The following is a 12,939-nucleotide window of genomic DNA, read 5'->3' on the forward strand; positions in this document are numbered from 1 at the left end:
CCTGGCATGTGCCTGCTCCCAGAGAAGAACCTGCAGTGTAGACAGGGCTGCTTAGAGTTCTCCCACACTGCCATTCTCTTCCTGTCCTTGCCTTGGCTCTGATTATTCATGGGCTGGAGGAGAAGAGGCAGAAACACTGAAGATGAGTCAAGTGTAGTCTGGCCTTGGTAGGGGGACAGTAGCATAATTCCTAGTGGCTCCTTTCCCCATGGAACACTGTTAATAGCCTTCAGAGTCTCCTCTGGGAATCTGAAATCATAAGCCCAACAGAAGGCCACTCTTTCCTCTCCCATCTCTTGCTTCAACGTCTGCTCCTAGTGCCAGACTTCCAGAACTCTGATGCACATACAAGCTGCTGGGATCCCTGCTGGGCCCCTGGGCAAGTCCCCTTCAAACTGGCTTTGGGTGCCTCCCTCCCATGTGGCCCCATTTGATATATGAAGAACACATACTTTTGCCCCCATGTTAGTGAAAGTTCTGACTGCATCCAAGACCACCACCATGGGTATTCTGCTCCCTCCACAGAGCAAAGCAACAACCTTCATGTATCCCATGACCACCAGGCAGCAAAGCCAAACTCCGAAGAACACACAACAAGTCTCTTAATGTACACTGCCCACACCACTCTGGCAGTATCAAACTCCAGAGGCTGCCTCACTAGGTTTCAGGAGAGAGAGAACCTCCATCTCTCTGGACATGGCACACAGAGACGACTCCATATGGGGCCTCCCTTATATAGTCATACGGTTACACCTGGGCCACCTTCTACCCTGGAGAGACGATCCTGCCACAGATGAACTCCAAGAATTGACCAATACTAATTTGTGATTGTCCCTATACATTAAATGTTCTCGTTTACAAAGTCCTTTCCTCGATAAGGAGCGACGCTGAACATCTTTTCATGTGCTTGTTGGCCATCCGGATGTCTTTTTTTTTTTTTTATGAAATTTATTGTCTAATTGGTTTCCATACAACACCCAGTGCTCATCCCAAAAGGTGCCCAAATTATGGCTCTTTCCATAATTTGGCTATTGTTGAGAGTGCTGCTATGAACATTGGGGTACAAGTGGCCCTATGCATCAGTACTCCTGTATCCCTTGGGTAAATTCCTAGCAGTGCTATTGCTGGGTCATAGGGTAGGTCTATTTTTAATTTTCTGAGGAACCTCCACACTGCTTTCCAGAGCGGCTGCACCAATTTGCATTCCCACCAACAGTGCAAGAGGGTTCCCGTTTCTCCACATCCTCTCCAGCATCTATAGTCTCCTGATTTGTTCATTTTGGCCACTCTGACTGGTGTGAGGTGATACCTGAGTGTGGTTTTGATTTGTATTTCCCTGATAAGGAGCGACGCTGAACATCTTTTCATGTGCCTGTTGGCCATCCGGATGTCTTCTTTAGAGAAGTGTCTATTCATGTTTTCTGCCCATTTCTTCACTGGGTTATTTGTTTTTCGGGTGTGGAGTTTGGTGAGCTCTTTATAGATTTTGGATACTAGCCCTTTGTCCGATATGTCATTTGCGAATATCTTTTCCCATTCCGTTGGTTGCCTTTTAGTTTTGTTGGTTGTTTCCTTTGCTGTGCAGAAGCTTTTTATCTTCATAAGGTCCCAGTAATTCATTTTTGCTTTTAATTCCCTTGCCTTTGGGGGTGTGTCGAGTAAGAGATTGCTACGGCTGAGGTCAGAGAGGTCTTTTCCTGCTTTCTTCTCTAAGGTTTTGATGGTTTCCTGTCCCCAATGTTCATAGCAGCACTCTCAACAATAGCCAAATTATGGAAAGAGCCTAAATGTCCATCAACTGATGAATGGATAAAGAAATTGTGGTTTATATACACAATGGAATACTACGTGGCAATGAGAAAAAATGAAATATGGCCTTTTGTAGCAACGTGGATGGAACTGGAGAGTGTGATGTTAAGTGAAATAAGCCATACAGAGAAAGACAGATACCATATGGTTTCACTCTTATGTGGATCCTGAGAAACTTAACAGGAACCCATGGGGGAGGGGAAGGAAAAAAAAAAAAAACAGGTTAGAGTGGGAGAGAGCCAAAGCATAAGAGACTGTTAAAAACTGAGAACAAACTGAGGGTTGATGGGGGGTGGGAGGGAGGAGAGGGTGGGTGATGGGTATTGAGGAGGGCACCTTTTGGGATGAGCACTGGGTGTTGTATGGAAACCAATTTGTCAATAAATTTGATATATATATAAGAAAAAAAAAACAAAGTCCTTTCCTCTTGGGATGCCTGGCTGGATCATTTGGAAGAGCATGCAACCCTTGATCTCATGGTCATGAGTTGGAACCCCATGTTGGGTGTAGAGATTACTTAAATGCTAAAACCTAACAGGAAAGGTCCTTTCCTCTTGACCCCTTCAAATATCTATCAACTTAGTTGAAGGACTAAACCTCACAAAACTGGTTCTTGCTTCTTCCTTTGGGCATCCTATATGGATTTTCTAGCATATAGCTTTGGACTGCGGGGTATTGGCAATTAGTAAAGATTCAACTGATATTAAGGGAGATATTTATGTTACCCCGAGCCTTTCATATAGCCTTCTGACCCAGATTTCAAGTTAATGCAGGTCATTTACATTGGACCCTAACTATGACATCTGATATTCAACTTGTCCCAAACCTAACTGAACACTGTTGCTCCTGACTCTATCCTTCCCCTGAAAATCTTACCTGTCACCCTGAACTTTCCTGTTTCTGAATAGAAGCATGACCATGGTACCCATCACCCGCATGGACACATCCTACACATCCTTCACAGTAGACTTCATACGCTAAATCTTTTCTCAGGTCTTCCTCTATAAATCCTAGTGTAAATTCCCCATAATGAGTCATGACTATCACATTTTTCAACAACAGGGATCATGCACACATTAAACGCTGGAAATTCCGCAGTCTTCAGCACTGAAATAAAACCACATTCAGAGAGAACTGGAATATAAAATACGTGAAAAGAAGTGAGTGAGCAATATTTCGATTGTCAAGTGAAGAGATAATGATTTATTTGATTTACTCGTTTTTTCTCTGGTTATGACTTACCTTCCAAAAAAGAATCTAAGGTTGGGAAGAATCAGCTTACATAAGCTGCACATTCAAATGGCCTGAACACAGGTTAATTGTATTAAGAATGCTTCTGCATATCTCTGGTGGGAAATATCTTTTAAACGACTCTGAAATGAAAAAGGACAGGGCAGGAATACTTTGCTCTTTAGACATACTATCACACACATGAGTCACTTACAAGGAAGTACTTTTGAACATAAGAACTGCATGATGGCAAAGCGTACTTTGGTCTCACTTTGTCATTTGACACATGTTTTCTCATGAGAGGATTTTTCTTCCGTGTTTTTACTGCATTCTGAATACTTGTGATGAATCTTAGAATGAGCGTGTATGTAGAATCTTAAATTTTCCAGACGTAATCTCTAATCCGTCTCCCAAAAATTCACTAATATGGTAGGTACTCTCAGTCATGTTCACAGACAAAACAAAAGACAAATAAAAATTTTAATAATTTGGATTTTGGATGTCTGCAATCCTTGGGAGTGACTATGAGTCACCCATCTAACTTTGAAGTTTCTCTATTATTTTAGCAAGACAGAACCTTTCATCTACTTACTGCAAATGTCACAGTAGGGAAGGGTAAGGAGAGATTTTTCTGGTGTCAGAAAACAAGCACTAGAGGGAATGTAAAACCATCAACAACAATAAAGATGCTCTGAAGGAGAACTGGGTACCATAAGATTTATCAATCAGATTCTCACAGTAAAAAGATAGTCTGCTCTCAGGTACTTGGAGAAAGTGTAGAGAAGGGGCCTCTTACACACTGTGGACACAGGGAATTTGGAAACCACAGGGACGTTGATAGTATCGATAAGAAAATTGAGTCCCACCTGCAGGTGTGAACAAAGACTGGAATGCAGAAGAAGAGTTGGGTAGAAAGGCCACCAAGGGAGGAGCTGTGACCTTTGGCGTAGGGTTGCAGTTAGTCAGAGATGGCCTTGCAGAGATAGACGTGGGAGAATGGATAACCCAGCCTTGCTTTTCTACTTCCACAGGGCCTCTGATTTGGACTTCCCATAGACCAGCCAGGCAGAAGTCAGAGAGCAAGAGATCCCACCGATGTAGTGCAAACAGATCAGCCTCAGGGGGCAAACAGCTAGGGTGAAGTGTGATTCTGCAGAGGCAAATGAAAACTATGTGACCCAGATGGGATTTTTCAGATACAATTGGAGACATTTTAAGTTAGGATGGTCCCTAAAAAAGAAAAGAGAGAAACACAATAAGAGAATCCTGGGACTTTCAGGTCTCCATGAACCACAGAACAATCTTTCCAGAGAAACCCAATACCTCCCTAACATAGTACATGTGGCCATGCTGTGCAACGACAAATGTGACCAGTGGTTCAGACACTTAACATGTGCAGGATTTCTGATTTGAATTTTCCTGAGTCTTTGAACTCTATATGCCATTGTCTGATTATGCCAACTTTGTGTGAAGAGGGACAGGTGAGAAGGGGAGGCGGTGGGGACTGAGAGCTGGGAAGAGGCTTCATTCTGGTTAGTTCTCGCTGCATAACAAACCATTCTGAAGCTCAGTGGTTAAAAACAAAAACCATCATTTATTTGTTCTCATAAAGCTGCAATTTGGTCAGGACTCAGTGGGAATGGATCATCTTTGCTTTCTGCAACTTCGTCTGCGATGGCAGGGCAACCGGAGGGCACGCTTCTGTGTTGCCTCACTTGCATGGCAGGCAAGTTGGTCTCAGTCACAAATGAAAGGTGAGCTGGGAAGTGGGCCAGTGACTTCAGGCCCTCTGCATGGGGGTCTCTGAAGAGACAGCCTGGGCTTTCTCACAACATGACAGTCAAGTTCCAAGGGCAAGAACCCCAACAGGGCAAGGAAGCATTGCCCATATGTAACCTTAGAGTCACAAGGTGCTGCTTCAACCATCTGCTATTAATTGAAACGGTCCCAGATCTGCCCAGTTCCAAGGTAGAGGACACAGGCCCCACAACTCAGTGATAGGAGTAACAAGGTCAGGTTATAGGAAGAATAAGTAGAAGCTACTGTCACAGCTGTCTATGGAAACTACAATCTACCACTATCGCAAATCATCGTAAATTCAGATGAAAAAATGAAATGGTCTTTACTACCAAAATATCCCATATTTTTGAAAGCACGTTCATAATCCCATTTGAACCATCTCTAAATAATCCCTTCTCAGCTTCTTCCCCGATAATTTTTTTGTTCAGCATACTTCATCTTTAGCAATTTTATTTTTTCCTCCCGTTCTTCCTGTAATTTATGAGCATATTCCTTTTCTACTAGTTTAATTTCCTTATTTAATTGATCGGCATAGATTTTCTTCAGGTCGTCTTCCCATTGCTTCAGCCTCTTCTCTGTGTCCTTGTAAATGGCACCGGTAAAGTAATCCCCTCCGTTGCTCTGCACCATCTCCTCTATCAGCTCCACCAGCTCCTGCACTTGAGCTTCCTTCTCGTCCTCTGAGGCTCTGTTGTTGAAGGCACAGTAGCGGTTTCCACACTCGCTGATGATGTTTCTTAGCTTCACATCTGAATCTGCCAAGAAGTCACTCAGGCTCTTCTCCTCCAAGTCATCTTTGCGAGTGAACAAAACGATCATGTGCTTCAAGGCTGGCTTCCCAAAGACAGCCTTGATCAATGCCACGGTCTTCTGCTCTTCTTCCCTGTAGAGGCCCACCTGGAGGACCAAGTTGATGGTGTGGGGCCCAGGGCAGGAGTAGAGGACACACTGGCTGATTTCCCTGCACGTGGTATCCAGGGTCTCCTTGGTGTGAAAGAGCCCTGGGGTGTCAACAACAACAAGTTTCCTCCCCTTCCATTCCTTGGATGCTTTTTGACACTTGGCGGTGACAGTATAGGAACCAACTCTAGACTCAAAGATTCCACTCCCCAGGATGGTGTTTGCCATTGCGCTCTTCCCACTTCCACTTTTCCCCACCAAAACAATCCTCAGAGTGTTGTCCTGAGGGTGTGCCATGTCACTACCAGTGGCTGTGGGGTGTAAAAAAGAGAAGGAGAAGGAAAAGAGTCAACGAAGGTAAGTGGAAACCATCACGTTCCTCTTATCTCCTTTGTGTTTCTCCATGAAAACCTGCAATAGTGTACTACCCATGTTGGTCCCATAAAGACAAAAAGATGAAACAATTCAAGCACCATGGAAGAAACAATAAAGTAGTTAAAGAGTTCCCCTACAAAAGAGTACCAGGTCCAGATGGTTTCATGGGGATCTCACTTAAACCTTTCTTAAACTATTCCTGATGACTTAAAACAGAAGGAAATCTTTCCAGTTCTTTCTATGACATAAGTATGATATTGATCCCAAAGGCTAACAAAGATTTCACCAATAAATAAAGCTACAGACATGTCTCATTTGCGAATACTAATGCCAAAATCCCAAATAAATTGTCAGACACTAAAAACTAATACCCCACAATTAAAGGTGATTTATTTCAGAAATAGTAGGGTGGTTCAATATGAGAAAATGGATTGCTACAACACATCCCCTTTAGTAGATTTAAGAAGAAAAATACCTTGATGCAGAACAGACATTTGCCCAAATTCAACACTGTTTTAATAGATAATTCTTTAAAAATTTTTTTCAACGTTTTTTATTTATTTTTTGGGACAGAGAGAGAGCATGAACGGGGGAGGGGAAGAGAGAGAGAGGGAGACACAGAATCGGAAACAGGCTCCAGGCTCCGAGCCATCAGCCCAGAGCCTGACGTGGGGCTCAAACTCACGGACCGCGAGATCGTGACCTGGCTGAAGTCGGACGCTTAACCGACTGCGCCACCCAGGCGCCCCTAATAGATACTTCTTTAATGTGATTTTATAAAAATATAAATTTCAAAAAATTTGTCACCATTTTTTTCTCTGCAGCTAAAATAGTTGACTATAAATTTCATTTGGATGAATGAAGAAAGAAAATTAGCCTGTAGAGTCAAGAAAATGAAGAACGATGAGGGAGGGCCAGCTCTACCAGATAGTAAAATATTATAGCCCCTATAATTAGGGCAGTAGGACATGTGTGTAAACAGAGACTGAACAGAAAACAAAAACAGATAATTCAGAAATAGACCAAATTGGTCTACTATATTCATGAGTATCCAGTTCAATTTTATTATATTACATTTATCTGCCGTAAGGCAGCATCTCACAGCAATGGGGAGACAGATGAACTAATAACCAGCATTGGGATAACTACAAAACCACACAGAAAAAGACAAAACTGCACCCACATCTTCATGCCATTCACATGCTAAATATATTAGAAATTTAAACACTAAAAATCAATCCACATAAATACTGGAAGAAACTCAGACAAATCCTTATAACCTAGGGGCAGGGCAACTACTTTTAAGATTTGAAAGATTGTAAGGAAAAGGATTCATACATCTGACTACATAAATATCTAAAAGACAACGGGAGACAACGAATACCACGGACAATTAAAATACGAATGTCAGACTATATCAAAAAGGGTTAATTCGGGGTGCCTGGGTGGCTCAGTCGGTTGAGCGTGCGACTTCAGCTCAGGACACGATCTCACGGTTCATGAGTTCAAGCCCCGCATCGGGCTCTGGGCTGATGGCTCAGAGCCTGGAGCCTGCTTCTGATTCTGTGTCTCCCTCTCTCTCTGCCCCTCCCCCATTCATGCTCTGTCTCTCTCTGTCTCAAAAATAAATAAACATTTAAAAGAATTTTTTTAAAAAAGGGTTAATTCTCCTCTTCTACAAAGAATACCTAAAAGTAGAGAGACAAATGTCCAATAGCTCGATAGAAAATGGAGCAAGACATATGAATAAACAGTTCAAAGAAAAAAAAGAAATGTCAATGCTCCTCAACTATGTAAAAATATATGCACACTCACTTAAAGTAGAGAAAAATAAATCCAACATAGGAAAAGAAACAAACTAAATATAACAAATTAAATTACACTGAGATACTATTTCTCCACTTACACATTTGGCAAAAGTCCAAAGATTTGCTGCTATAATCAGTCGGTAAATTTTAGAGGAAACAGGTTCTCTTCTCCGTGGCTAATGAGAATAGAAAAACAGTCTAAAACCTACAGGGGAGAAATTAGGAATATGACACACATTACATAACATTTATTCTTGGATTGTGAGTCCCAATTTTAGGATTTATGCCTATAGTGGACAAGGGCAGGTCACCCGTAAATGTGCAACTTTGCCTTACTATTTCATATAAAAATACCTTAAGATACAGCCTGTGTGGGAAGATTACTAAGACCCTCTTCTGTCCCCATGCAAGCAGGAAACAAATCTCCCATGTGAAAGGTGCCCATCCTGTCCCAGGAGGTAAAGAGACACCCTTATGATCAGGGATGGGAGATATAGAGCCAAGAAGACTGTATAAACAGCCCACTACTTTCTACTAATTTACTACCCCAGCCCAAAGTCTCTTTAGAATTCCTGCCTAACAGATGCTCCCAAAGTTAAGTTTCCCTTGTTTTCTCAATCCCTCACAGATCCATCGTCTCTTTGCCTAAAAAGTATAAAAACTGCCTGCCTTGGTCATTTCTCTTGGTCTTAGTTTCATTGCTGAGCATCTGTGCACACTGCTTTTTTTCTCTTATTAATCTGCCTCAAGGGAATGCAATTCTTAGTGCAGCTGGAAGACCTTGAAGGGTAGAGGAAGAAGTTCCCCTTCCTTATATCTCAGAGCTACACTGACAAAAACACAGGAAAAGATTAGGCATATGTTTATTCTCTGCGTCACTATTTGTAATACTTAAAGACCAAAACTCTACCAAATGCCCACTAGTAGGGGTCTGATTGAATAAACCAAGGTACATACACACAGCGATGTATTATCCAACTGTAGAAAGGAATAAGAAATACCTCTCTATGCCGGGATGGAGAGATCTCCAGGATATTTCATAAAGCAAAAAAAAAAAAAAAAAAAAAGGCAAAGTGAAGGAAACAATATTTAGTTTACTGTCTTTTCTCTAGTGGGGAGGAACATGAACTGTAGGTACAAAGTACAACATATATTTCATGCACATGAAAAAGCAATGGCAGATCATCTGAACTGTCACCAAAGAAGTTACTGACAGAGGGATGGGAGGAATAAGGCGGGGGACAGGGTAGAAGCTGGAAACTACTTTGAATATACTTCAATTTCATAGATTTGTCTTGAAAGCATGTACTTCCTTCTTTTTGAGAGTTCGAATTACACCTCTTTTCCTTTATGAAAGACCTACATGTGTACCTGCTGTTGCTGGCTGACATAAATTCAAAGAGGATTTTTCATTTGTACAAAAAAAAAAAAAAAAAGCTGAACACGAATACAGCGTTCCGCATTTGTTTCACAGCCAGTTGAGCTAATAGAGAGGCCGAGTGGGCCCTTGTCCATGCCAGCTGCCAATCACCTTCCCCGGGAACCTCACATAGGGGTTCACCATCCAGCCACCAGAGCTGTGAGCCAGATGAGCACGTGGGCTTTCTCTCAATTGAATGTGTGCATCTGTTAACAAGTTGTGTCTGAAAGTATCAGAAACACATAAGGGAGGTTATTTGGGGGAGATCTGGGAATGCGCACCCTTTTTCCATGTACATTGATGGTAATTGCTGCTCTGCTTTATGTCATTTTGTTTCATAAAAGATTTCATAGGAACGTTCTGCTTGCGTATAGTGAGAAACATCTGGAAATAGCTTACATAATTATAAACAAAAACTATATTTTCAGATAACTGGTAAAAATCAAAAGCAAATGAAATACATAGTATTTGGTGTAATAGACAAACCACACAAAGAATTGGTCCAAGAAACTTGAAAATGCAGTTGCTTCATTGGCTATTGTCCTAATGGGATATAGTGTAAGGCCAAATAGGGGGAAAAAACATCAAAAAAATCTTAAATTGTTTTCAGGAATCCTGTCCTATTCTTAGCTTTTTGTGCACATGTGTAGTTTTGAAGCCCAAGGACAAGCCCAGTGGCAATGAACACCCTTAGTGCCCATACTGTGAACTTCAAATGCCATTTCCCACCAAAATCATTAGGACTCTTAGGAGAAGGTACCGATTCCATTTCTGGGCCAAGAAATGTGCAAGTGGATCCTAGACTATCCTAGTCACACTAAAAAGTGAGGATGCTATCAAAAACTACTCAGACCGTGGGATGCCTAGCTAGCTCTGTCAATGCAGCATGCATCTCTTGATCCCACGTTCATGAGTTCTAGCCCCACATTGGGTGCAGAGATCACTTTCAAAAAAAAATGTTTGGATCTTACTGAAAGGACTAGAGAGCCAACTTGAAGAAGGCTGACTGGACAGAGATGGGGTAATTTGAGTATCAATGAGAATAATAATGTCAATGGCTTAAAATTCATCAAATATGTTGAAGTTCATGAATACATAACAATACCATCATCGCGAAAGAAGTGAAGTGTTCTCTTTGGGGTATGCTAGGAAATGATGTCATCAGTCTGAACACAGACAAAAATGAATCAAGCATGCCTTTTGTCTTATTAACTACACCTTATGGAAATGAAAGTATGATTCAGGGGAAGTTTCTTTTATAGGATTATGCCATCCAATAAATGAAGAAAGAATGATAGAATTATAATATTATAATTTGCAACCGTTAATGAAACAAAGTTACTCTAGGCTATCATTACTGTCTGCTACATTCCAGAAAGAGACAGAAGAATATATAAGGTGCCTTCTGATGGATGTTTACAACTGCACCTATGAAATATTGCCACCCAACTAACCAGGCAAATCTTAGTCTGATCAAGCCTCTCCTTAAATTTAAGTTTATACAAAACACTGAAACTAGAAGAACATGTCATATGACATCTTGAGGATTTAATGAGCAAAATGTACACTGTCCAATTCTCTTGGACAAAGGACCAACCGTTTCTTAAACAGAAACATTTTACAAAAAGAAACAGGAAGGTGAAAACTTATTTATCAAATTAAACTTAAGAGATATGAAAGAATTGCAATTTATGAACTGTATTTGGAGCTGATTTCAATTTTATTTAAAAAAAAATTTTTAATGTTTATTTATTTTTCAGAGATACAGAGACAGAATGTGAGTAGGTTAAGGGCAGAGAGAGAGGGAGACACAGAAGCAGAAGCAGGCTCCAGGCTCTGAGCTGTCAGCACAGAGACTGACGCGGGGCTCGAACTCACGAGCTGTGAGATCATGACCTGAGCCGAAGTCGGACACTCAACCGACTGAGCCACCCAGGCGCCCCTGATTTCAATTTTAAAATCTATGAGACAATCTGGGGATTGGAATATACCTGGTAATTGTTTAAAAATTCTAATTGCTATACAGAGAAAGACAGATACCATATGGTTTCACTCTTATGTGGATCCTGAGAAACTTAACAGGAACCCATGGGGGAGGGAAAGGAAAAAAAAAAAGAGGTTAGAGTGGGAGAGAGCCAAAGCATAAGAGACTGTTAAAAACTGAGAACAAACTGAGAGTTGATGGGGGATGGGAGGGAGGTGAGGGTGGGTGATGGGTATTGAGGAGGGCACCTTTTGGGATGAGCACTGGGTGTTGTATGGAAACCAATTTGTCAATAAATTTCATATATATAAAAAAATAAAAATTAAAAAAAAATTTATTGCTTTTTGAAGTCTGATCATGGTATATTTTAATGAGCTTTATCTCCCAGATATACATATGTAAATATTTACTGATAAAGTGGTAAATTTTTTAGTATTCTAGTAATTTTTAGTATAATAATGTTTGAAGTGTATTAATTAATTAATTAATTAATTAATTTAATCTCTACACCCAGCGTGGGGCTCGAACTCACAACCCTGAGATCAAGAGTCCCATGCTCTTCCCACTGAGCCAGATAGGCGCCCCCACTCTAATTTTTGAAATGAGGAGATTGATGTGGCTCAGAAATGCTGAGAACATTGCCCAAGGTCACTGCGCTAAAGGGCTTTGGGCAGAGAAGGGATCCAATGCAAAGTATGTCTGACCCTACACTCATGCATAACCCTTGCATGCTCTGGTCTCTTCTTGGTTCCTTCTCAGGTCCTTGATTCTACATTTCTGTTTACATTGGATCAGAAATAGATCATGGGAGGCCAGGGGAGGTAGTTCACTCTCTGACCAAAACATGAACTGGTAGCAACCCTGGAATTAGGGAAGGCAACCAAAGGGCTTCACGCACATTTGTTTTCTATAGAATAGCTCATTCTATCCCCATGGCCTCCCTTCCTTACCTCCTCTGTTACACTGTCGATCACACCATTTCTCTCTTACATGTAGGGAAGGACACCGCCAGCTGAATTCTAGACTTCCTGTGCCATTTGTGACCTGGGTATCCCGGGGAATTTCATAAAACCACACGCACACTGCCTAGGATTCAGATTTTCTTTCAGGAAAAAGAGGGTTTGGGCCATAGTGGTCTTTAAATTGCCTTCCAGCTCTAAAGACCTGCCTTGGGGACATTAGTTTCCCACTAAGGGAAATAGATGGGGTGTCAGGCAGCACTCACTCTGTCATGACAACAACTGACGGAAGGTATGCTGTTCAGCAAGTTTGTCCTGATAAATAGGAGACATGTGGACATGGGCCACTCAATCTCCTTAGTCCCACCCCACCTTCTACCGAGACCCCTGTGGCAGCATCCTCATTGCTGGGCTGCTGGCACAGTACCTGGTCCCTTCTAGGACCAGAACCCACACCCATGCACACCCCTGTGTCCTGCTGCCCCTCACGGTTCCATTGTTCTGAGGCCAGGCTCACCTTCTTTCGAATGAGCTGATGAGTTCCCGAGTGTTCTCCAAAGAAGCTGTTTGAGCTGGTCCTTTTGTTTAACTGAAAGGAAAAAGTGTTTGCACCCTTTAAACCTCTGAGGCAGGAAGCTCAGATTGGGTGCAGCT

General features: G+C 41.7%; 1 protein-coding gene across 2 annotated transcripts; it reads right to left on the reverse strand.

The window, feature by feature from the left end:
* Positions 1-4,613: 4,613 nt before the first annotated feature.
* LOC123384088 (GTPase IMAP family member 7-like) lies at positions 4,614-12,939 on the reverse strand. 2 transcript variants are annotated; one of them, XM_045053016.1, is made up of 3 exons: positions 12,803-12,936; positions 8,021-8,127; positions 4,614-6,050 (listed from the first exon to the last, which is right to left on the reverse strand). In XM_045053016.1, exons 2-3 carry the CDS (start codon positions 8,022-8,024, stop codon positions 5,236-5,238), a joined length of 819 nt encoding a protein of 272 aa, XP_044908951.1. In that variant the 5' UTR covers positions 8,025-8,127; positions 12,803-12,936; the 3' UTR covers positions 4,614-5,235. The 2 variants fall into 2 exon arrangements, with proteins under 2 accessions (XP_044908951.1, XP_044908952.1); XM_045053017.1 differs by lacking the exon at positions 8,021-8,127 and having other exon boundaries at positions 12,803-12,939.

Source organism: Felis catus, chromosome A2, assembly GCF_018350175.1.
Source record: "Felis catus isolate Fca126 chromosome A2, F.catus_Fca126_mat1.0, whole genome shotgun sequence".
Taxonomy (NCBI): Eukaryota; Metazoa; Chordata; class Mammalia; order Carnivora; family Felidae; genus Felis; species Felis catus.